The 26,788-nt window shown below is 35.2% G+C and overlaps 1 protein-coding gene across 2 annotated transcripts in view; it reads left to right on the forward strand.

Annotated features, from left to right (window-relative positions):
- Nucleotides 1–26,788, forward strand: part of Kcnt2 (potassium sodium-activated channel subfamily T member 2) — a 365,450-nt gene that overhangs the window by 276,035 nt on the left and 62,627 nt on the right. Inside the window, exons 17-21 of one of the 2 annotated variants that reach the window (XM_004659523.3) lie at nucleotides 3,834–4,047; nucleotides 6,458–6,563; nucleotides 10,171–10,343; nucleotides 15,108–15,179; nucleotides 18,129–18,263. In XM_004659523.3, the coding sequence (XP_004659580.1) occupies nucleotides 3,834–4,047; nucleotides 6,458–6,563; nucleotides 10,171–10,343; nucleotides 15,108–15,179; nucleotides 18,129–18,263 (700 nt within the window). The remainder of the gene's footprint in view (nucleotides 1–3,833; nucleotides 4,048–6,457; nucleotides 6,564–10,170; nucleotides 10,344–15,107; nucleotides 15,180–18,128; nucleotides 18,264–26,788) is intronic. The other variant, XM_004659524.3, reaches the window with a different exon arrangement.

Here is a 26,788-nt window from a genome sequence, read left to right on the forward strand (position 1 = left end):
TCAAATTATCTGGGCAGGACAGGGTTTAGGTAATCAGGCCCCTCCATCTATGCTGCCTGTAACACTCAAAACTTCTCTCTTGTGATGGCTCCACTCTGAAAGTGAGGCTTTACTTAGCAGATACCCTATGGTTCTGGCATCTCCAACATTTTCGATTCTCCATTGCAATTCAGGTCACATAGTGGCCTCTCAGAGACTTTGTACAGGGACTCTGACCCTGTTTTACATTGTCAGCCCTCAGCAGCACTCTTGAAATGTAATATAATATTCAATGACTTCCTCAACGTTGATTTTTCATGCCTCTGCCACAATTACCACATGGATGACCCTGCCAAATTTTGTTGCCAGCCTGAGATGAATCATGGCCCCATTGGGCCATAGGTGTTGAAGGTTCTATATATCTTCCAAGCTTGCCTTGGCACAACATTCCTCTAGATGTTTATGTTTGAGCAGAAAGTCTCTCATGTTAGGCTTTCTTCCTTCAAATGAATCTGTAGCCACATAAAATGGAGCCTCCAATGAATGGAGTTTTACTCTCAGGATCCCTTTCCTATTGTACCAGTGCAGCAGAGAAGGTCCTCTTCTATGTTCTAACAAATACATGTGCTTTCTTGGCACCATCCCACATGGTATGCTATCTTGATATTTCCTCTGCAAAACAAATTAATTCATTACTTTTGAATTTGCATTATTCAGTGACTAAGGACATGGGCTGAATACATCCAGTTTCTTTAATAGCACATAACAATGAACTGCCTCTACTCAGTTCCTGATAGATCCCTTGCTCTCTTCTGCATACCTTCATGAACCAGATCTAAACTTTTCATGCTTCTGTCAGCATTCTTGTCTTCCAAATTCCCACTAGGATGGCACATTAAGCTCTGCTTATAATATTCGAGGATATTTAAGATCAAAGTTCCAACCCCTATCATATTCCTCTTACAAACCACTTCTAAGTTCTTTCAAATTACTTAGTCAGATTTATCACAGCAATAGCCCTCCATAATCCTTCATACCAATTTTCTCTATTAATTGTATTTCTTGTTGTTGTAGCATAACACCTGAAAAAGCAACTTAAGAGGCAAGGTTCATTGAGGCTTGCAGTTCAAGTGTACAGTCCTCAAGTGGCAGTGGGGTGGGGAGAGGCATGTAAGCAGGATACAGAGAGCTGAACGCCACTGCTCAGCTTGCCCATGAAATAGTGCCACTCACAGGTAGGGGAGGCTTTCCCACCTCAATTAACCTGTTCTAAAAATTACTCACAGAGATTCATTTCCATAGTGATTCTATATGGTGTCAAGTGGTCAACCAGAGATTAACCACATCATACCAGATCACTACTGTCCTTCTCTTGTTAAATCCAGTGGCTTCCTTCACAGCATGAGGAAACATTTAATGTGTTCTTTAAACAATTTCTTTCCTTATCTCTCTTCCATGCATGTATATTTTCACACATTGTCACATTTGCACTAAACTCCATAAATTGATGATTCCTAAGTCATTGACTTAGTCTTCACTGAACTGGGGCCAGCCAGCCTTAGGATGAACACATATAGTGAGCACATTTAACATTGTTGGTATTAATTATTAATACATCTAAATCTACCTATATCAGTTAATTTCCTCATTGCTAGAACAGCATGCCTGGCAAGAAGCAATGTAAAGGGAAAAGAGATTATTGTGTATTATATTTCAAGGGGAAGATATGCAGCTACTTTTCCCTGTTTACATAGTCAAAGACCCCAATAGGATAGTGCCATCCATGATTTTTACGGGTCGTTCTACTTTACTTAACTTAAAAAGACCTTCATAGACATGCCCAGAGTTTTGTCTGCTAGTTTATTGCTTACCTAATGAAATTGACAGTAGAGATTAAGCATCACATGTATTTTAAAAATGAAGGGCTAAGGTAGAAAGTAATTTCAGTGACCTCTTGGAAAAAAAGAAGTCAAAATGTAGGGAATTCATCAGCCTCTGCTTTGGAAAACTTGCATGAGACAAAATAGCAGTGATCTTTGCAACAAATATATATACATACACACACACACACACACACACACACACACACACACACACACATATATGAAGAGAGAGAGAGAGAGAGAGAGAGAGAGGGAAATTCTGGATTATCCCAATGCCTTAGTATATTCCTGCATTCAGACACAGAGTTTTTGAAAAGAACATAATGTGGATGAAGTCAATAATGTTAAACTGACATGACTAGTGAACTCATATGATGAGGAAATTTGGGCACAGTACAGATAAGTGCAGAGGGAACCTGTTTTATAAAACATTACAGGAAGATGTTAGTCTTCAAACTATGGAATAAGGCTTGGAGCAGTTCCTTTCCTCATCATCTTTACCTGGTAAAATCTTTGTTTCTGAAACTTCAGCCTTGAGAAATGTGAGAAGATAAATCTGTGTAAAGACATGTAATTTGTATAACATTGCTATGGTAACCTTACAAACCAGCACTGATTCTATCAGAGAAATTGACAAGATTCAACCAGAAAGGTAGAATGGAATAGGACTGATGGACAAACAAGATAACGTATGACAATAAATCCTATAATATTAACACATATGACCCAAAGCTTGGATTTTCACAGAGAACAAAGGGGAAATTATCAGGGCTGAGAATATTTTACCACCTCCCAACACAAGTTATATCTTTATGGATGGAGAGGAAAATGCCAGGAAGAAACAAGATTTTGCAAGAGAAAGAAATTCCTTAAAGTCAAGTTTATTTCCATAATTATAATGACATTTTCAATTCTTCTCCTTTGTTGAATTATATCTTATGATTACATCCTATGGTCCAGGATGTTGTCAGATATCATTCCTAAAGGAATAATTGATAATTTTCTAAAGAGATTGGTCATGTATGCACGTCAGCATTACCTACACTACGCAGGAAGACAATGAAGAAGTTGGAGTTGATGTGCACTTCAGAATACTGATAAGGAAGGTTTGATAGGGTCACAATCTCTTGGGAAGTAAGTAAGTAACAGAGTATATAGTACAGGAGTCAGGAATTTTTTTTTTTTTTTTAGGAAGAGATGTTTGTTATCTTCTAAGTGGACATAAGAGGAAATGTTTGGTGGAAATCCCATTTTTACTTTTACAACAGAATTTTGAAATAATTATTGTATGGTAATTCTCTTTACTTATAGAAGTAGATAGCAGATATGATCATTTGTAGAGAGTAAATGTAGTAGATATGAATTTGAGTTTACAGCATTAGGAAATTAGTCAAATTGTATAGCAGTCTTTGGCATTTATAAATCAATTTTATAAAATTCGTATAAATAAAATCTACTTACCTGTTAATGAAAATATTATCTCATCTTCTTTAGGAAACTTCCTTTCCTCTCCAACTATATAGACATTAGATAAGTTATTACTTTTTGTTTGTAAGCTGCCAACAGTTGGAACAAAAGCCAAAACCTGTGGTTTCTGATGTTTGCCATCACTGTTTTTCTTCCCACATTAAGCCTGCTGGGGGCTGGTTCTAACAAGGATTTTCTTCTAGATGGTGACTCTGTCCACTGCTTACACTATTGCCAAACTTAGGACTAAGCTACTTTTGACTCACTTCACATTTAAACTATGATATATGTGTTTACATACATACTATGTTTCTTATCCAGGGAAAAGTTTACTCAGAAAAAAAAAGAGAAATAAAGAATATTTTAAACATGCTGTACATAGATGTAATAGATAAGTGATGGATGGATAGATCGAAACTGATTGCATTCCATTAATATTCACATAAACATGTTACATTATTCACTGCAAATGCCTTAAAAGATTTTCATGTTTCATTGTTTTAGGTACTGTGGCTATAGATTTGCAAGACACAAGTTGTAGATCAGCAAGTGGTCCTACTCTATCTCTTCCTGTAGAGGGAAGCAAAGAATTACGCAGACCAAGCATTGCTCCCGTTTTAGAGGTTGCAGATACGTCCTCAATCCAAACATGTGATCTTCTGAGTGACCAGTCAGAAGATGAAGCTGTTCCAGATGAGGAAAGTTCTTCCAATGTAGAGTATGTTGATATTGTCCAAGGTGGAAACTTTACTCGTTCTCTTCTAATGTTCTTACTGATTTTAGGGCCTTAAAAATAGCAGAAAGACCAATATCCTTACTTTCTGGATCAATCCTTCATAGTTCTACCAAAACACCCTTTTATTAGACACTCAATTAATTTAAATCCTCAAGTTTCTGGTTTCAAAACATGCTTCTATTGTTATTTCCCTTTAAATCATTCTTTATCTTTAAAGTAAAATAAGATTAAAAAACTGTTTTCAGGTGATGTAAACTGAATACAAATAATTGTACCTTTATTATATTGTACTTTTAATTGTAATTTCTTTTACTCCACATCCATAATGATGTTGGTTTGTATTAGTTGATTTCCTTTTCCTTGTGACAAAATACCTGACAACGCCTACTTAAGCTTTATTTTGGCTTATAGTTTAAGAGTGTAGCTCATCATGGAAGGCAAGGCATAGTGGCAGGCATGTGTGATAGCCTTTTACATTTTACTTTCAATTCAGAGGCAGAAAGAGAAATGCTTTTTTTTATTCCCTTTATTCTTTAGGATGGCGCTACTCAGAGTCAGGGTGGGTTCCATTGCCTCAGTTAAACTTCTCTGGAATTAGCCTCAAAGAGACACCCAAAGATTTTTCTGTAAGATGACTTCCACAGACAGTGATGATTAACCATCACAAGGTTTCATCAATTATTCAGTGACTTGTAATTCTAGACTCTTCTGTAAAGCTTTTCATACTTATCTCAACTTGCAGCAATCATTTTCACTTAGGATGTAGCAATAATATTTTCATTTAAGAATAAATTTGAGGGCTTGAGAAATGAATTGGCAGTTATTGTGCTTGCCTGCAAAGGCAAAAGACCCAGATTTGATTCCTCAAGACCAATGTAACCCAGATGCACAAGGTAGCACATGTATCTGGAGCTCATTTGCAATGTCTGGAGGCCCTGGCACACATATCATCTCTCTCTCTCTCTCTCTCTTTCTCTCTGTCAAATAAATTAATTAAAATGTTTTTAAAAAGAATAAAGTTAGTACTCTCCCTTTTCTGAACATCCTATCTAGATATATTGTTAATTATAGTTAAGTCTGCAGTAGATGTACACCTGTCATGATTCATGTAGGACATTGTCAAAGCATGGTTCTTCAAAATTTGACTTGGCAGTTTCAAAGACTATTTTCCAGGCCACCACCTTAGCCTACTTAGTCACATCCACGTAACAAATTAAGTCGTCTAGACTATATTCTCTTTCCCTGTAAAGTGTGTATAATTACTACTGCTTTGCATAATATGAAGATTAATTGTAGTAAGGGGGGAAAAGTGCTGTGATGATACTTTGTGCAGAGCAACTGGAGAGTGTTCATCACTACTGGCAGCAGCTCTGGCAGTGGTTGCATTGGAACCATTAGCCCAAGTCTTTTCTCACTGTGTCCTTCATATGTATTCATTTAACATGGAATTTAATTCAATCCTTAATGAAATATTTTAATGAAAATTAGAAAGCTCACTTTAAAAAATCCTTCATAATTTTCATTTATTATAAAATAGGTTAATGTGTCTGCAGTCACAATTCATCCTGAAAGAAATCATTGGCCCCAATATACAAATATATTTGTAGAATTCAGGATGGGAATATTCAGAGCCTGGACAAAAATCTTTGCAGAAAATGTTGCTTTGAAGCGTGACTTAAATTATCTTTTTATATCTTTAAAAATTATAGGGAGAAGGCTTTTTAATTTGTTTCTATTAAAATGAAATATTTATTGAATTAATACCAGTGATGTTCAACTTCTGAGTTTGTAAAATGTGCTGTCGGACATCTAAGTAATGCTGTCTAGAAAATAGTTCCACCATGGACTTAAATTCAAACTATCACATGTACAGTTATTAAAATCAAGAGCTTGTCTTTTGGATAAAGAACATTGCTTCTCTAAATGTTCTATTATTTCCTGATTTGAGAAATGTTATACAGGCACAACTAACAAATATTTATGACTTTATTCATACTCTTTTCTCTTGCTGAAGCACAAATCCATAAACTTTACTCAATTCATAAACAAATGAGAATGGCTATTTTCCAATGAAAGTGTGGATGCAGAATTTAAACTTCACAAAATTTTCACATGTCAGAAAATATTATTCTTGTGTTTTCAACCACCTAAAGGTGTAAAAACCTCTCTTAGATCTCAAAGCCTTTTACTATGTCATATTTTATCACTGGGCTATAATTTGCCTTTAGTGACCTAATATATCTCTGTTTTTTAAAGTGATTGTAGCACAAACTGTGACTATAACACAAAATGGTAGTGATTATAATTTATTCACACAATGGACCATGATCAGAACTGTAGTGTCTAGCTTTCTATTACTTCTCCAGTGATAACATTTCTTATTTCTTTTCAGGTATGCTAAAGGCTACCCACCTTACTCTCCATATATAGGAAGTTCACCCACATTTTGTCATCTTCTTCATGAAAAAGTGCCCTTTTGCTGCTTAAGATTAGACAAGGTAAGTCTTGTTGCTATTGTTTTCTTTTTCAGTAAAAGTAAAATTTTAGTATATTCTTTAGTATACAGTATAATAAATTTTAGTTTATATTTAAATAATATGTATAAAAATTGACTAAAATATGTTTAAAGGATTTTATCTGTCAAATGTAAATTTCACTATATAATGTGGTTAATATCACTAAACATCACCCAAATGATTACTGCTACCAAATTAAGCAGTTTTTTTACAATGGGAAATAAAGACATGAATAGCTTAAATGAGCAAACCTTAAATATCAAGAAGTCTAGAATCAAGTTAGCTAAAATATGCATTGTTTCATTACTTCATTTTCTAAAATAACATATGAATCTATATTTTACTGTGAATGTCTCTCAAGTCCTCATTTATTTGAAGTCTTTATTTTATTTTAGTATTACCAATCATTTAATTATTTATATTCAGCTATGTATTCTTGATAAATTAACAAATTCAAAATTGTTGAGCTACCAGTTTTGTCCTCTTCCATGATTATAATTTTCCATGACTTATATTTATTTATAGTTTACATGTTCTCCTTAAAGAAGATTCCTAAAATTGCATATATTTTATGGACCATGAGGACTAGACTCAATAGTGGAAGATTTTACTTTTTTTTGATATGTAGTAAAAGAAAGAAATAGTATTCAGATTCAAAGAGTAGAACTGACTCACCTGGAAGCTAGGAATCTTATTTAATAGAAAGGCTGAGTTTGGAGATGAGGATTAGTATAATAACAGGATAATCTTTAGCATGAAAAGATTACTAACTTCTCTATAGTGTATTAAGTAAGCAAATTTCATAGGGTCCCTGGTAGGTAATAAGAGTTGAGGTTATTGATTATTTAAGTAGCATGAGGCTAATCTGTTGTGGTCTACTATGCCAATGCTTCCTCATGATTATGTGATGGCATGATTCAATTGGCTTATGTGTGTCAGTGAAGTGTATGAGTTGAAACTACTTGTATAATCTACTTGTTTCCACTGTCAACTGACTGGTGTCTAATCAAGGCCTCTTAGCCCCAACTTCTCTGTTGCCTCCTTGGGTTTTCCTTAGTAATTGAGCTCTGTCTACATCTTCATAAGCAATGTAATTGTTTTACCATGATATATTTCATTAATATTTAAGTTCTAATTCATCCATACATTGCCCTATCACTATTCTCTTTCCACAAATTCTTTCTTAATGATTTTAATTCTATAGATACTAGATGTATTAATAATTCCTCAGGGCTGGAGAGATGGCTTAGTGGTTAAGCGCTTACTTGTGAAACCTAAGGACCCTGGTTTGAGGCTTGATTCCTCAGGACCCATGTTAGCCAGATGCACAAAGGGGTGCACATATCTGGAGTTCCTTTGCAGTGGCTGGAGGCCCTGGCATGCCCATTCTCTCTCTGTCTCTATCTGCCTCTTCCTCTCTCTGTCACTCTCAAATAAATAAATAGTAAACAACAAAAAAAAAATTCCTCAAATGCCTTTCCAATCAATGCTTGTTTCTCTTGTCCTTTATTTTTCTTAGATCTCTATTCTTCCATTGTTTCTCCTTCTTTATTAGTGGTGGTAGATTATGTATGTATGTATGTATATAACAGTTAATTTCTCATTGGTGTGAACAAATACCCAACCAGAAGCAATTTAAGGAAGCAAAGGAGTTTAATTCGGTTTATAGTTCCAGAAAGTAATGTCCATCATGGTGGGCAAAACATGGAAGGAACAGAAAGCTAGTAACACACCACCACATCAGCTAGGAGAAAGCAGATACAGAGAGACCAGCTGTGGAGTTTGACTATAAAATCTCAAGACCCCAGTGAGACATTTCCTCAAGGAAGGCTCCAACACCTAAAAGTTAAAACCTCCAGAACAGCACCACCAGCTAGGGTTTAAGTGTACATATACATGAGCCTATGGAGGTCATTTTGCATTCTAATCACCACATAGTAATAGTGGTAGTAAATAATAACAGTAGCAACAGAAATAGTTATAGTAAATATCTTCCTCTTTTTTCTTCTCCCGCCTCTTTAGATTCTTTTTCCTACTGAGTTGATTACAACCAATAAAACTTTTGATAGTGAAATTTGACAGTCTTCTGTTTCATTTATGTTTTCTCTCAGGAATACCCATATTTTGCCTTCCTTATTAAATGAGTTTTCCTTGTGTCCAGTTTCACAGTACTTCTTTTTCTTCACGTACATCAATTCTTATCTGTTGCAGGAATTCTCTTTTCTCTAGTGTAGATTTTATTGTCTTGGTTGTACTCAACTTCCATAATTTTGAGCTTGACTATACATTTCTCTTAATTGATTTATATTAGCAGTCAGTTCCCTGGGTATTTGTCACTACTGGAAAATCCTCAGTAAACATTTATTAAAACATGACTTCATTAAGCTTCAGATTTCTTTTCAGTTATTTTGATTAATCTTATATTAGGTAATCTTACACTATCTTTCATTCCTTATCACTTTTCCATCCTAGTTTTTGTGGTTTTCTTCCTCTATTTTCCATTTGTTTATTTTCAACTTTGTCCTGCAGTTGATTCCTTGGCTACATTGTAAGCATTATTTTAGCACATGTGATGTGTTCAACACTGTGGATTGGACATAGGGTCTCACACATGCTGGTAAAATACTTTCCTACTGAGCTAGAACTCCAGCCCTCAATATTTTGGGTAATACTTCTTAGCTTGAGAAGATATTTAAAATCAGCTATAATATGTTTTAACATTATCTTGGGTAAGATTTTGTTTTTGTTCATACTTTGAGGTTTCCTCTTATTCTCTAAACATAATAAACACATTTCATATTTTGAATCTAGTAACAGCACAATTGGTAGTCATTGTGGTCTAATTATTTTGATTATTTTTCCTGTAATGTCTGGTAATTTATCCCTACCACTATTTTTTAAACTTTTTGTTAAGGAATATTTATTGATATAGGATATTTCAGAGGTGATAAATACACAGGCAACTTAGTAATCACTACCCAAGTAAATAAATAAAAGAAATCCATGTAGAGACATAGAAAGGTAAAAGAAAGTACCAAAGTGATTCATTATGCAGATAAGTTAGCTTAAAAAGAGTCTTGGTTTGCTAATGTTAATTATTTTTATTATAGTCTAAACTCGTAGGAAATAGCAATTCATTCTCAGTTGAAGAATGAACTTGGTTTTATGTTGTGCTTGCCTTATTATTGTTTGTGTTATTATTTTATACCTTTGAGTGCTTGCATCATTACATTGAAAGCTCAGTTGTGCATTTATATTGCTCAAGATTTCTTTGTTTTTTTTCTGTTTTATTTTTCATCCACCATTTTAGGTATTCAAAACTGGAAATGTTCCTGTAGTTATTTAATTATAATGTTGCCATAGTTGGAGATACAAGTCATGTGTAGATTCTTAGAGTCCTAGTCACTAGGTATCTACAAGATTTAGCTGATGTAAAACAATTGCACATCCTTTTCCTTTTCAACATCAAGTTTTCTAATAATTCATTTGCCTACTATTATTTCCTACATAATCGTATATCCTAATTCCTTTCATCAAATTTTAGTGGAAAATAAAAATGGCATTTCTTTGTATAATTTTTCTTCTCTAGAGTTGCCAGCATAACTACTATGAGGATGCAAAAGCCTATGGATTCAAAAATAAACTAATTATAGTTGCAGCTGAAACAGCTGGAAATGGATTGTATAATTTTATTGTTCCTCTCAGGGCATATTATAGACCAAAGAAAGAACTAAATCCCATAGTTCTGCTATTGGATAATCCGTAAGTATATTTCAAAATGCACAAACAAGATAGAATCTTTAATATTATATTATGCACATTAAAATCATTGACTTTAATTTGTTGGTAGCATTTTTAATCAGATACATTATAGTACACGTTTCAATAGGACAGAGAGTGTCTACACTATGATGCACAAATAATTTGGTCATGTTTCACAAATGCTACTTCAATCATTATTGGGATTAATAATTTTATTTGAATTATTTTATAAGTAGACCTCTACACTAAACATTCTTAAACTAGCCAACAAGCCTGATACCTTCTGCCAACCAAAGTCACTTTTATTGCATTTCTAAATTACTATTGATTATCAGAGAAACATTTATTGATCCCAATTATTTATGTTATATCATGGAATGCCACCTTGTCTTTTGACAATGTTAATCAAAAATTGAGCACACTTGTAGAATTCTTTTTTAAAGAATATTTTATACATTGTTGGCAATGAAGAAAGGGAAACATGTTTAAGATAGACATGGAATAACAGAAATTTGGACCCAGTGTATGAAGAAATGAAAACACACCCATAGAGAAAAACAGCTCCTAGAAATAGAGTCATTACCACATCCCATCCTTTGCAACACAATCTTAATTCTCAGTTTCTCTGCAAACAAGCTATAAGGGTGGGACCCTGCAGACACAAGTGAGGTCTTTGATTAATTAACTCAAAGTTTAGAGATTGATAATGTCATGTCTGCTTTATTATAGAGCAAATTTAACACAACCTGTCTTAGAGTGACCCCATCTTGAATAACTTGTATGAAACTGACTCAATTTCAGCCCTATGTTATAGAAAGAAAGGAGGAAAGCAGAAAAGAAACAAGTGGTGCTATGTTTTTAGCATCCCCCTAGCAGGACTAAGCTTAAGATAGCCCTGTCTTCTTGACATTATTTCTTGTCCTGATAATTCATTTTCCAACAACAACAACAACAACAAATTATTCTTGCCAAATTTAGGAGAGATGTTATCTCTGTGAACTTGAAGTGGATTCTCTGCTTTCAGTTTCTAGTTTAGCTAATGGATCTTGCCTCAGAGCCATTTCTTCCCCTTCCCATCCCATGAACCCTCAAGCACAAGCTAGGGTCGGGTCACCATTGGCAGATATCAAATCAGCTATACTCCAGTTATTCCCTTTCTGTTTAGTTGTGACTAAGCAAGTTTGAAAAATTTTTGAAAGATACATCTGTTTGTTGGCATTATGAAGTTATGTGGTTGTTTGTAAAGTATTATTTCTTTAATTGATTAATCAGAAAATTCTGAAAATTCTCATCTTATATACTGACAAAAAGGTCAATGATTCTGTATAAATATTGATATATCTGTTTTCAGGAATATTTAATCTGAATCAAATCATGACGATCATATATTGAAGTTCTTGCCTCCATTCATTATAATCCTAATAAATATTGAGCATTTACTGCATGTTAGTTGCCATACTAGAACTTTCACCTTTATTTTACATTTTATTCTTACAAGAAAACAAGGCACTTAACATAAAGATGATTTAGCACCAGAGGGATGTGCAGGGAATGCCTACATTTAATTTAAACATTTGAATGTGCTAAATGTTGAATGTCTGAGATAAACAAAGAAGCTACATGCAAATTAAAGTAAATCCCCCAAAGCCAAATCTTGGATTTTAACCTCCTACGCAACTCCTACTTCATTGTTCTCTGAGCCCTATGATTACCTAACCTACAGTTGTTCTTATAATGATATATGATAAGTATACTTTTGGAATCAGGAATATATTTTAATTTTCAATTTTGTTTTTGGATTAGAAGTAATTACTCTTATCAGAGGCTTACATTGTGGAATTTAAACTTGTTCACCTGACACTGTTTGATGTTTCATGTACAGCTTGAGTTTATTTTTGTTTATTATTATATTACTATGTTACTACTAATGATAATATGTTATCATTAATTCAACTCACTTACTAGATTCCAAATACATGATGTAAAACCTGTGAGCTAGCCATGTATTTCCCAAAAGTGCTGTCTAATGGTTTTATTTGTTGTTCTCTGTTCCTGTGGTTATGACCAAGGAAACAAAACTAAATAGCAATAAATGTTTCTGGAAGCTTTGTGCCACCCCTATTCTTTCTTGTAAATGATGAGCCACTTATTCCTTTGAAATGGCTTGTATTTCTCAAAGTGTCTAACAAATTTACCAAAAAAGAGTGATTTCTTTAGAACTTTTTCATGTTTATAAGAGTTTCTTACAATGCTATCATACACATTCTGCAATTATCATTACTTTTGTTATGTTTATTATTTATTTTATTTATTTTATTAGTTAATTATTACTTTTTATTAATTACTTTTGAGGGTTTGAATATTTTTTAAATTACATGAGATATGGGAAAATAATATTAGATGATAATTTCATCAAAAGACCAATTAATTTCATCTAGCAATGATATGAAAAGTATGGAATTTTAAAATGTAAATGAAATGCACATTATTAAAAGAATTATTTCCCTCATCCCTCAGAGTAGTTTCTATCTTTGAACAGACCACCAGGGAATTGTTGTTTCTGATTGGCTGGCTGCCTGTTATTTTTGTCCCTTATATACTACTGAATTCAAGGATTTTGATTTTTGCCTTCAAAATCAGCTAGCTGGAAGTTAGAAGCTGGAACAAGTTGTAAAGCTACATGTGAAGTGCAAGATCCAAGTTTATTCTAATTTATTTATTCTCATTCACACTAATCAATCATCGAATCCATCTTGCTTTTTTATACAGACCTAAAATAATTTCAGCTAATTTTAAAAGTATTGATAAAATATGTCAGCACCCTTAAAGAAATGTTGACTTTGGTCTTAAACCTAAGATAAGCTCTAAGTTTCCCTTTTTAGAAAATATTTATTATTTATTATTTTGAGAGATAAAGATAGAGCGAGAGAGAGAGACAGACAGAAAAAGGCAGGTAGAGAGAATGGGCATGCCAGGGTCTCCAGCCACTATAAAGGAACTCCATATGCATATGAAACCTTGTGCATCTGGCTTAAATGGGTCCTGGGGAATTGAATCTGGTCCTTAGGCTTTGCAAGCAAGAGCCTTCGCTGCTAAGCTATCTCTCCAGCCCATATGCTTCCTTTTTTGATAGGACTATTTAACAGTGGAACTCTGTTCAACAAAGTTTCTCACTTTATGCATTACTGTATTGAATATTCTCTTTCTTTTAAGGGCTAATAGATGGGAGAAAGATCAATAGGAGGAACATAGGCAGGAAATAAATTGGCCCACCTGGAGATGAACAACTGGGAAATTTCAAGTGTTCTCTTTAACTTGATCTGGAATTTCCCTCTTTAAAACAAAAAAGCTAGCCAAATGTGGGCTTATCCTTTAACACCCAGAATGAAAATCATCTCTTCAATCATGCCCATGCCCATCCTGCCTCCTAGGTACAGCATGACTTGCTTTTTCCAGTTTAAATCATGTTTTCATTTTCTATATTTTTACATGTAATCAAAACCTTTGCATATCTCATAAATTAATCTAATATTCCTTTTATATTAACCAGCAGAGATGTTTTCATTCTTAAAATAGTTTTATTTATTAAATTGCAAAGGAAGACAAAGAAATACAGGAGAAAGAATGGACCCCAGGGTCTCTAGCCACTTCAAAGAAACTTCAGATGCATGTGCCACTTTGTATATCTGGTTTTTATGTGTGTTCTGGGGAATTGAACCCAGGTCATTAGGTTTTGCAGGCAAGTGACTTATCTGAGCCATTTCGCCAGCCTTTGAATACATATGATTTTAGATAAAACTTTAAACACATACATGCTGAATGAATGCATTGTTGAATTAATTCTTTTATTTTAATTTTTTATTTATCTATTTGAGAGTGACAGACACAGAGAGAAAGGCAGAGAGAGAGAGAGAGAGAAAGAGAGAGAGGGAGAGAGAGGGAGAAGGAGAGAACGGGCATGCCAAGGCCTCCAGCCACTGCAAATGAACTCCAGATGAGTGTGCCCCCTTGTACATCTGGCTAATGTGGGTCCTAGGGAACTGAACCTAGAACCAGGGTCCTTAGGCTTCACAGGCAAGCGCTTAACTGCTAAGCCATCTCTTCAACCCGAATTAATTCTTATAAAGTGAATGCAACATATTAAGTGATTGCTAAGAAGAGTGGTAGATTTTTGGATCTTTCCTCAAATATGTGTAGAAGAAAAGATTTCAGTTATAACAGGTATATATTCAATAATATACACTGAGTAAAACAATGAAAGTTTTAATGTAATTTTACATAACACAAATTTCATAAGGGATAATGATGTATTTTGTTAGTATCTTTCAATATTATGTAGTGTGTTGTTATTTCCTTAAACAAAATTAATCTTAACAATCAAGCATAATAGTTACTCCTACAAGCATTTGTAGTCATGTTTTAGGACAACTGAGGGGAAAAAATCATCCCATCTTTATTTCCAAAGTCTCCTCAGCATGAATAACTTATAAAGTAATTATAAGGGTTTTTAGTCCTAGTGAAGAGCAGTAATTCAGTGTTTTCAAACAATTATGACATAATGTTTCTGACTTGTTATCTGAAATCTAATAATTTTGACTGTATTGTGTGACTCATTGTCAATGCAAATGACATTGTCTACTTGATGTTAAGAAAACAGTCATTTATAACTAACCATGTCAGCAGTTCAGTTGGCAATGCTGCCTTTGCTAGAGGTGCTACTTCAGTCTTGACCATGTCTTTCTTTGTAACCCATCTGCTGCTCAGGCCAGATGTGCATTTTCTGGATGCAATCTGCTGGTTTCCAATGGTTTACTACATGGTGGGCTCTATCGACAAGTAGGTGACAAAGTCTACGGAACGTAACTGGTGCAATGTCCTGTGATGTGTCACGTGTAGTGCCTCTGTTGCATGATAAGTGTGACGTGCTATGTCAGTGCTGTGGGTACCATATGTGCTGTGCTCTGCGCGTGGAGCTCATGACCATGGGAGTGGGCACACCTTGTATCAAGTTGCCTAAGCTGATTTACTGTGTAATTGAAACAGACCTTAATGCATGTCAACTTTTCATTTGTGCTCCATTTGCAAACCTATTTCAGTTTTGTGTAAAATAAAAGTATTATTACAATGACATTCATACATGCATACAATCACTGTTTTGCTTATGTTTGCAAAAACATATGTTCAAAAAAGTACATCTTTGAGGGAATCAAAACACACTTGTAAATACTACCACATATTTTCAAATTTGATATGCTAGTTCTTGGAAAGATAAGAGTCAGAGAAGGGTGAAAAGCGTGGCCTTGCAAATTTGATCATCTATAATTTTTATGAGATTCAGATTAACTGTCCTTGGCTGCCACCTGGTGCCCATACAGTGTAAAACAACTACATATAAGGAAACAGCACTGTACAGATAGGCAGAATAGAAAAATTTTTGGTAGGCCTGAATTATAACAATAAATTCATCTACTACTCCCAAAAATGGGGGGTGATATCAAAAGTTAAATATAAACTTAAAGCATGAATAACAGAAATATTATTTCATGATCCAGGAACAATATTTCAAGTATAAGTATTATTCATACTTTAAACTAGTATTTAATGATAATTTGCCTTGGATAAGAGTATGAGCATGAAATGTTTTGAGAAAGCATGAGTTGAATATGGGTATACATAACTATTAAAACTTTATGAAAACACTTAGTGACCACTTCTGTTCAGTTTTGTTAATTATTGCTGAGTAAATGTTTGCATTTTTAAAATTTTATTTATTGGAGAGAGAGAAAGAGAGAGAGAGAGAGACAGTGACAGAGAGAATGGGTGCACCAGGGCCTCTAGTCACTTCAAATAAATTCTAGTCACATACACCACCTTGTGTATCTGGCTAATGTGGATCCTGGGAAATCAAATCTGGGTCCTTTGGCTTTGCAAGCAAGTGCCTTAACTGCTAAGCCATTCCTGTAGCCCAGTGTTTGCATTTTCTAACTTGGATTCTATCTTTATATTATTATTCAGTGAAACATATTTTCTACTAGCTTATATTTCCCATTTTCTATAGAATTATAATAAAAATTTAATAAGGAAAACATTGTAAAAGCTGAAATATGAAGAAATAATTTTAAATTATTAGGTAGTTTAAAATAATTAGGTAGTTAGAAAAATGACTTAGTCTTCATTTTGTGCTCCACAGGGGCCCATATCAGATTCATTTACTCCTAATTTTTTTTTTTGGGGGGGGGAGTGTGTGTTCCAAACCTAGGTTTTTTTTTCAGTTTTTATTTTTTTTACATGCTAGGAAAATTTTCTACTCAGTTACCTGTAAGCAAAACTCAAAATTTAATTTAGTAAACATACAAACAAGTACAGTGGATTTTCTGGATAAAACATCTGAGCATCCCTTGAGTCTTAAGCTTTAAGATTACTGCTGTATTGATTGGATGTTATGATTCTTTTTTTTTTTTTTTGGCCAGGAGAAATTTATGAGTAATAAAATTCTGCTGTCACAGTTTTGGCAATAAAATGTCAGCTGCAGAACACTGCTATTGATTCAAAGCAGTATTTTTGTCTAGACTCTTCCTGGGTGTGTTGCACTTAGGCTTTGATAGTATTCTCTCACCTAGTGCCAGCATAAGACATCTGGCCTTCCACATTCCCATGCAAGAGAAAACTCCCCTATAAGGGGCATGGCTACCTAAACCATTAGGAGATGTTCAAATTAACTGAATTTCTTCTTATCTATCTTCAGTCAGTTCTGGACCTTCTACATGTGCTCAGCCAAGTTTAGTAGCTTTCTATTTAGTCCTGCTTCTTTCTTATGTTCTAGTTTAAATAAAGTAGGGACAATGGGAATAATGACTTCCTTATTCCAGCTCTAATGGGAAACATCTTTTTCTTTTAATTCACTGGGAAAATGCTAGGTAAAGTAGCTTATCAGGAATAGGAGGGACAATTAACTAGTATACCTCACAAGACCTTGTGCTGTAATTTTACAGTCTACTCATGCAGCCAAAGAAATCAAGTCATTCAACCTTCTTTTCAATAGCTTGTGCTGCCTAAATGATAGAATTAACATGCTCTTGGCAGTATGGAATGATATTTAGCAAATAGTTCTTAAATAAAAGTGTTCTAGTCATTGAAAAATAAATATTTCTATATTATGGTTTACTATCCAAATTAATATGATAATTACTCATCTTTACCCTTACCAAAATCACATTAGAAAATCAAAACAATGGGGCTGGAGAGATGGCTTAGTGGTTGAGGTGCTTGCCTGTGAAGCCTGGGGACCCATGTCTGACTCTCTGGATTCCACATTAGCCAGACACACAAAGGTGAGTCAAGAGCAGGGTTACACATGCCCTCTAGAGGGTGCGAGTGTCTGGCATTCAATCTCAGTGGCTGAGGCCCTGGCACTCCAATTCCCTCTCTGTCTTTCTCTCTCTTTAACAAAAATAAAAGTCTTATGACTTTTAAAAAGTCTTCTTAAAGTAGTATATTAACTGTAAAAATGGCATTCTGTAATACTTTTTATGTTATTGTGAAGTGGGTATTTTCCATGTTGCCTTTACATAATAAATATTATAAATAAACATTTCTAAAACAAACTTAAAGTAGTTTACATTTAATAAAGTCTAGTGAGCACACACATAATGCATCATCATTCCATTATTATCTGTATATGAAATGTAAATTCACCCATGTTCATCAATAATGAGTAAGTTTGGGTACTGAGGGTAACATGGTGGTTAATTTAAAGGCATCTTCTTTTATTGGTTTTTGACAAAGCCTAGATGATCTGCTCAGGTGTGGAGTGACTTTTGCGGCCAACATGGTGGTTGTGGACAAAGAGAGTACCATGAGCGCTGAGGAAGACTACATGGCTGATGCCAAAACAATTGTCAACGTGCAGACTCTGTTCAGGTGTGTGGCTCATACCTGCCCCATTATTTTCTTTGTGCTAAACATACAAACTTAGACCTGTTGTTTCCTTTGTCCTAAGCATATATGCAGTGTTTAAATCTGAATCTGTCTGAGGAATGAACATGTGGAATTTATATAAATGGTATTCATTTAGACTTTGGATCCTAAAACAATAAATAAACACATGATATGAATATGTGATTAGCACTGAATAACGCAAAACGTTTTGCATTGGATCAGTAATTTATCTCTTAAGTAGAATGGGCTATTTTCTGTAGCTTCATTATAACAAGTTCAAAAAAATTGTTCACAACAGTACTCATGAGCTAAAATAAACAGTCAATGTTTTGGTTTAGGTTTCATGCCCACAGGTAGCCAAAGGTATTCATGTCCTAGGAATGAATGATTATCATACTATAAACAAGTAATTTATTTGGGTGTGGAGTGAATTCATCACTTTATGTTCACTCTTTCAATTTAACCAACTCAAATATGAAATGCTATTGTGGTTACAATGGATAAGTATCACTGACCAGAGAAAAGTCCCTGATATACACAAAGTCAAAATCATGTGTAAAACACAAATATGTCACTTGAGATGGTTCTCTCTTGCATCACTTGAAAATTTTACTATTGGCAAGATCATTGTTTCAACTTTATTAATGAGTTTTCAGAAGCTCAAAGGAAACCTGAGCTATTGCTATCATTAAAGTGGATGAAATACTCTCAACTTCATCAGTACTCCTCACTCTCCTACCTGCATATGATGGAAATGCATATGTCAGGACTAATTTTACCAGTAGAAAGTCAATAGAATGGGTATGAGTCATTGGTAGGGTGACAATTTGGACAATGACTGTAGATAAATCACTTTTCTTCTCTAAATCTCTACATAAGCCATAAGTTATTTTATGATTTCAAAATATGCAATATATTCAAACATGCCTGGCATCTTGAGATTACTAAATATTAGGTATTTCCAGTGATGAGTGGTGCCACTGTCACTTCATATGCCACAATGGAAAAGCAACACCACGTGTCCTATTACAGATAGCAGCAAGCTTTGCCTGGTGCTATCTCCATCCTAGAGGCTCCGTAGACATTGCTGTCTTTCTGGCCTTAGAGTTTCCTAACTTGCTTGAAATTCAGTCTCCCGTAAGGAAATTAACCCACCTTGCAATGTTAGTGTAACAGTTGCAGACTAGACACATAAAGCCTGGAAAATACACACCCTGAATTTAAACCAGAACCTCTAGCCCTGGAAGGAAGAAGGCACACTGAAAAGTTATTGTCAAATAGGGCACTGGGTGGACAGAGCTAGTGAATTACCACCACGCTGTCTACTCAGTGCACTGAAAGGTGACCCAAGGCATGTTAAAACTTCTTTTTCCTTCAGAAAATAAAGAAGACATTTATACTGAAAAAGTACATTCAAGGATGAGAGTCAACTGAGTGTAGTGGCATACACCTGTAATCCCAGCCCTTGGGAGGCAGAGGTAGGAGGGTCACCAAGAGTCCAAGGCCAGCCTGAGACTAAGTAGTGAATTCTAGGTCAACCTAGGCTAAAGTGAGACAACCTCAGGAAAAAAAAAAAAAAAGAAGAAGAAGAAATGGATAAGATTTATAGTCCATGACTATGACTCTGCTTTTGATCTCATGTTTTATTTTTAACTAATAAAAGCTTTTAGAGTAAAGGAATCTTTAAAAAATATGCTATTTGATGTTCAATTTACTGTGGTTAATCTATTATGGTAAAGTTCCTATTAATTTGATTTTTGCTATCTACTGTGTATAAAATATTTTAATTCAAAAATAAGAATACATCCTTATCTTGCTGAAAGGTATAAATAACTTAAAATAACTGACTAGATTTATGAAGGGAAGGTGTGCACTGGACAGCTGACAGCAAAGGCTTCCCACCCATGAATATTTGGCTGAAAAATGAATAAATGGCTAAGGATCATCAAATACTAGTTTTAAATACATTCAGAAGTAAATAGATATTATACATTTTTTATTAAATACCCAATTGAAAATTTAATACCTTTTCTTTCTTTTTCATTTTTGTTCTATAAAGACATAATTATAATATTAACAGGAAAATAATTCTGTGACCTCTTATATTGACTTATAAATTGATTATGTATGTAAAACTATATTAGTCTTACATAATAATAAAATGTAAGTTCCTGTGATATAAGAAATACTCCTATATAGATAATTGTCCAATTAATGCTTGCCGCCATCATGAATGTCACTCTCTTTAGTTTCCCAAGGATTTTAATACCTGGTTTACAATGACTGTTGACAACCCTAATTCTATGCTGTTGATTATTGTTAAAATATTGCACAAATGTCTCTTTCAAAAATTTGTTTTGGGGGCTGGGTAGATGGCTTAGTGGTTAAACGCTTGCCTGTGAAGCCTAAGGACCCCAGTTTGAGGCTCAATTCCCCAGGACCCACATTGACCAGATGCCCAAAGGGGCGCACACGTCTGGAGTTCGTTTGCAGTGGCTGGAGGCCTTGGCGTGCCCATTCTCTCTCCCTCTCTCTATCTGCCTCTTTCTCTGTCTGTCACTCTCAAATAAATAAATAAATAAATAAATAAATAAATAAATAAATAAATAAAAAGAACCAAAAAAATTTAAAATAATTATTTTAGTTGTCTGTGGTCATGGTCTTTAAAATGACCAGTTTTACCTTCTACTGTCTGAATTTCTCACATTACATAGTGAGTACTCTGAATCTGCTCTCTGTTTTTTTTCTTTTTAAATTAATTAATGTATTTATTTATTTATTTATGAAATAGGATCTCGTTCTAGCCCAGGCTGACCTAGAATTCACTATGTAGTCTCAGGATGGCCATGAACTCACAGTGATCCTCTTACCTAGGCCTCCCTTTTGCTGGGATTAAAGGTGTGTGCCACCACACCCAGATCTCTAATTTTTTTATAGTGTTCTTCATAGCCCTCTGAATACCCTGGCTGTTCCATCAACTAATCCTGATACCTTTTTATTGTCCCTAAGTCTTCTAAGGGTTTTGTTCCCTCCTTGCCCATGGGAATTCCCAGGCTCAGTCATAGTCAGATGCTGTTGTGCTGAAAACCCCAGTGAAATAAATGACAGATTACCTTCTATAACTGAACCCTGATCTCAGCTCTTCCCCTTTCTTTCTTCCTATTTGCAGCTTTCTCTCCTTTTAGGTTCTCATCACATTGCATGAAATTCTCTAGAGCAGATACAGCATTTTAGAGGCAGGGTCCAGTTGTCCTTCTCAGTAAGCCTAGGACAGTTCAGTCAACTATGTCATATGGGAAAAAAGCCTGTGCTCCCTTTCCTAAGGGAAATAAATTCACATTGCTTTATTGCCAACACTGAAAAGCATCTCTAAATTAGCTGGACCTACAGCTTGATGGAAACCATCATTGCCCAAGAGAAAATCAGTTTTCTTAATCTACCTAGTAGTATGGCCTGCGATATTCAAAAGAACAAGTGATAAAAAGAGTAGCTTTCTGTGAACTTTCTCATTAAAACCAAGTCAGCCACCCTGGGTAGTGGAATACAATGCCAGGTACATCTAGAATTAATCAATTCAGTATATTTTCCTATCACATTTTTTATTCTGTATTATCTTCAAATAAGTTAACAAATATCCTGAATTATTCACTTGTGGTTTAAGTTAGAATGGCAACCTCTCATCTTCCTTTGATCTAGGCATTTTGCATGTGTCCATGCTGTGGTATCACCTAGCTAAGCAAGTCCCTGAAATGACAGAGGAGCTATCTGTCATATGCTCAGAGCAGAGCCTGACACATCAGGCACTATTTGGAAGCTACTGCTTGCTTATAGGAAACTTCCTGAAACTAATGTTCATAATAGGTGGTATTCAGAAAGGATATGTGAATGTGGATTTCATAGCTATTTTGTTAGCTTACTATTAGGGCGAGAGATTCAACACAACATTTATTTGATTTGCCTTTTTATTTCTAGGGGGAAAATCATATCTAGTTATTTATTTATTGTAATTATGTACTAAGCAGATAACCATTACAGTATGTTGTTACTTTTGTGAGATAATGCCCACTTTTAGCATGTGTAAGTGTCTGTGAAATTATTTAGCCCATGTTATTTTCGCATTGATTGCTTTCACATTCTGTTTTGTTTTAGTGCTTTATGACTTTCCATTATAAATTTCAAAAGTATTAAGTGACAGTTAAAAAAAGATAATCAACTGATGCTTATGTGTAAGACAAGAATGAGAAAGTAAACATGAAATAAGGGCAATGCTCTGAGAATGTATTTGTGTAATGCACAAAGACATGAATAAAGATGAATTATTTGTCCAGAAAATTAAATTGATCACTTAATTTACAGTTTTCCTAATTTAAAACTAGTGTTAAGAAGATCTTTACTTGGTCTTATTTTTTTCAATTTGTATTTTATTTGTCTATTTATTTGAGAGAGAGAGAGAGAGAAAGAAAGAAAAAGAAACAGAATGGGAGCAGCAGGCCTCTAGCCACTGCAAACATAACTTCAGATGCATGCACCCCCTTGTGCATCTGTCTTACATGGATCCTAGGGAATTGAACCTGGGTCCTTTGGTTTTGCAGGCAAATTCCTTAATCACTAAGCCATCTCTCCAGCCCTTGATCTTTCCTTGGTTCCCTAGTCCTTGTGGGTCTCCCATTGGAAGAGTGCAACAAAACACACGAAGCATGGAGTACTAGATAGGTGGAGATTGTTACAAGATTAAATGGGGAACTCTAATGAATGAAAGTGGACAATAACTAGCCGAAGGGACTATTGTGCCTATCGACATTTTTAGGAAGGCTTTATACTGTTTATATATACTATTTGTAGTTTTTGGAGCTTTATTAAGGGGTGTTTTCCTGTCCAAGTGATTTCTTAGTCCCTATTAGATTAATTCTTACATGAAGAGGCAATAGTATATAAAAATTCTCTCAGTAATCATCTTACCTTCTGGTCTGTTCAAGATGTCAAGTTGCTACCCAAGGCAAGTGATACTACTCAAACCCCATTCTTATGATGAGAAATCACATAACAGAGCATATTAAAGAAGATCAAGAGGGAAACGAAAATAAATCTATAAAAATAGACATACCTTGAGCTAGGCAGATGGCTTAGTAGATATTGTACATGCCAAGCAAGCAATAGGACATGAGTTCAGATAACCAGTATACATGTGAATGCTAAGCATTGGAGGCATGCATCTATAATCCAAGTATTGAGGAAGCAGAGCCAGGAGGATCCCTGAGATTTTCTGGCTAGCTTGTCTAGTCCACTCAGTGATTTCCAGGCTTAGTGAGAGATTTTGTCTCACAAATTAAGACAGCAATTCAGATACCTGACTTCACATTCAGCCTCCATACACATGTGAACACAGATGTATATATACCTGCACACATACATATGCACCCCTGCACACATGCATACACACACACACACACACATACACATGCACCCTCATACTCATGAACACATACACATGAACAAACACACTCACTCATGCCCCCATACACACATGCCAAAAGAGGGGAAAGTTCTACTTTCCCAGAAGGAAGTCATCTTTTCCAACAAATGTATTCTATCTCTACCTCCCCCATTTGTCTAATCTGTGGCTATCACTATTTTTCACTTGCAAATTAATATTTCAACAGGGGCACCAGTAGTGGGGCTCAAAGCTGATTTTTCAGAGACAGCAGGACTGTGCTGTTATGAGTATAAAACATCTGTTAAATATGGGAAACATTATTCCTCTAAAATCCCTGACACCTTTAGTTGAGGGGTGGTGGGGAATAGGGAATACTTTTCTTTATGATAGACAGTCTTTAACCCCACTTTCCCAAGACATTATTTTTTATAAAGCTCTGTCCTCTTTCAGTCTCAGTCTCCTGTGTAGTTTTGGGAGAGGCAGGAGGTAGTAGGGTCTGCAGAGCCTGGCAACACTATCCTGCAGCTTCAGTCCTTGGTTGTGTAATTTGATGATTACCACGGATGGGGCCCATCCTTATTGATCTTCAAGCTTATTAATATACAACATGATACCTAGCATTAGGAAGCATTTTCAATTAATAGACCTTTACAATCCTCAAATTGTCCAAGGACCATTCCACATTACTCAGTCTAAAGTGCTCCTGACTGGGGAGTTTCTATTTCATTAGGAGTGTGTTCACTGGGAAAGGGATCAGAAACTTAGGAGGAATTTGAGGATATGAGAATTATTTTCCATCTGTAAGTTAAACATTATGTTATAATTGAACCCTTCAATGTGTCTTTACCTTGCAGGAGTGGAAAAGATAGCTCTCTCTCTTTTTTTCTTTTACTTTTTCTCTATCTGTCTACATTGTTAGCTGGAACTTATGCAACAGGTCAAAAAAATACATTGTGGTTGTAATGACAGATTAATAAGGGAAAAAATAAACAAACTTGTAAAATATGTGTTGTTTACATAATGTTAACTGACTCCAAAAAGAATATGTCAAAGAAGTAGCTGAGAACACCACTCCTGGGAATCGAAGTCCTACTACAGGAAATGCCCACAACCACGTACTTCAGGAAATGGAATGAGCTTAGATGTTTATCACCAGAGAAACAGATAAAGAATATGTGGTATAAGTCACTGTGAAATGCACTTTTCCATAAAGAAAATGAAATCCTGGTACTTGAGGTAAAACAGAAGAAACTGGAAATTATTATCTTAAACAAAGGACCTCAAATGCAGCAAAACAAACACAGCATATATATTTTGCAATATGTAGACCATAGATTTTAATTTTAATTATGTGTCTGCAAATATATAGATATGTGTGTGTGCAGGCACTTGTGTGTGTAAGTTATTAAACTAGAAAAGTGACCATGAAGAGGGGAAGAAGCCATCTTAGATGGGAGAAGGAAAGAAAAAAAAATAGTTTAATGAAATCTATGTCGCTAGAAAGCTGAAGGGAGGTTTATAAGGGGAAGAGGGGGACCAGAAAGGTGGGAGATCAAGACTACAAGATAGGGGGAAATAAAAACAACATGTTACAGATTGCCTTACTGCTGAGTTCTTGTCTCACAGCAGTGAAAAATAAAGCAGATAGGTAACAAGGAGGCAGTAGAAACAGGGAGAGTTATTGAGATAATGGTGAGAAAGCCCAGAGTGTCAGGACAAACAAGTTGAGGACTGTGGTTCATTGTAAGAGCTTCAGGGTTGTAGGAAATGGCCCAAGACACTGTGTTTTCCCCATCTCTGCAGAGACTGACTAAGGCCTCTTGGTCCCCACAATGAATACCCTCACTGAAGACCATTAGCAGAAATGGGGTGGGAAAGAGGGATCTATATGTGCAACCTTTTTAGATTTATCTTTTAATATATTTAACTAGTTTATTTATTTGAGAGACAGAGAAAGAGATAAAGAGAATGGGCATGCCTGGGCTTCCAGCCACTGCAAATGAACTTCAGATGTGCACACCCCTTGTGCACCTGGCTTACATGGGTACTGGGGAATCGAACCTGGGTCCTTTGGCTTTGTTGGCAAGTGCCTTAACTGTTAAGCCATTTATGTACCCTGTACAACCTTTCTGTGAAAAATGTCAAGAAATTTTAAACAATAATTTAGAGATAACATGATGTAATGAACCTCTTTTTCCACAATCAAGGAATACTGTAATTAAAAGTAATATAGGGCAAGAGATGGCTTAACAGTTAACGTGCTTCCCTGTGAAGCCTAAGGACCCAGGTTCAATTCCCCATAACACATATAAGCAAGATGCACAAATTGGAGCATGCACCTGTAGTTTGTTTGCAGTGGCTAGAGGCCCTAGTGTGCCCATTCTCTCTCTTTGTCTCTCTCTCTAGTAAAGAAATCAAAATAAAATATTAAAACCAGTATGGGAGGGAAGGCTTAGTGGCTACAGAATTTGCCTGCAGCACCAAAGGACCAAGGTTCATTTCCCCAGGACCCACATTAGCCAGATGCACAAGGGGATGCACACATCTGGAATTTGTTTGCAGTGGCTGGAGGCCCTGGTGCACCCATTCACTCCCTCTCTCTCCCTCTTTCTCTGTCAAATATATATTTTAAGAACCTTTGCCCTACTTAAAACTTCTCTACAATAACTTATGTTCTTCTCCATGATGTTAAGTATGACTGCGAAGATGGAAAAAATATATGCTTGTAATTTATCTTCAAACAATATAATACATGCTTTCAAAATGTTCTTTAAAAATTTTTTTATTAGTTTTGTATTCAGCAAATACAGGCAGTTTGGTACCATTATTAGGCTCATCCAAGTCCCACCTCCTCCTCATTGGCCCCTCCTTGTTGAGGTATAAGGGTCGTGCATTGTGGGCTTAGCCCACAGTTATTGGTACAATAAATGTCTCTGCATATCATGACCCAACATGTGGTTCTGACATTCTTTTCGCCCCCTCTTCTGCAAAATTTCCCTGAGCCATGTTGGGTTCATTTTTGGTCTGCTTCAGTGCTGAGGTGTTGGGGGCCTCTGAGGCTCTGGCTCTCTGA

This window comes from Jaculus jaculus, chromosome 1 (genome assembly GCF_020740685.1).
Source record: "Jaculus jaculus isolate mJacJac1 chromosome 1, mJacJac1.mat.Y.cur, whole genome shotgun sequence".
Classification (NCBI taxonomy): Eukaryota; Metazoa; Chordata; class Mammalia; order Rodentia; family Dipodidae; genus Jaculus; species Jaculus jaculus.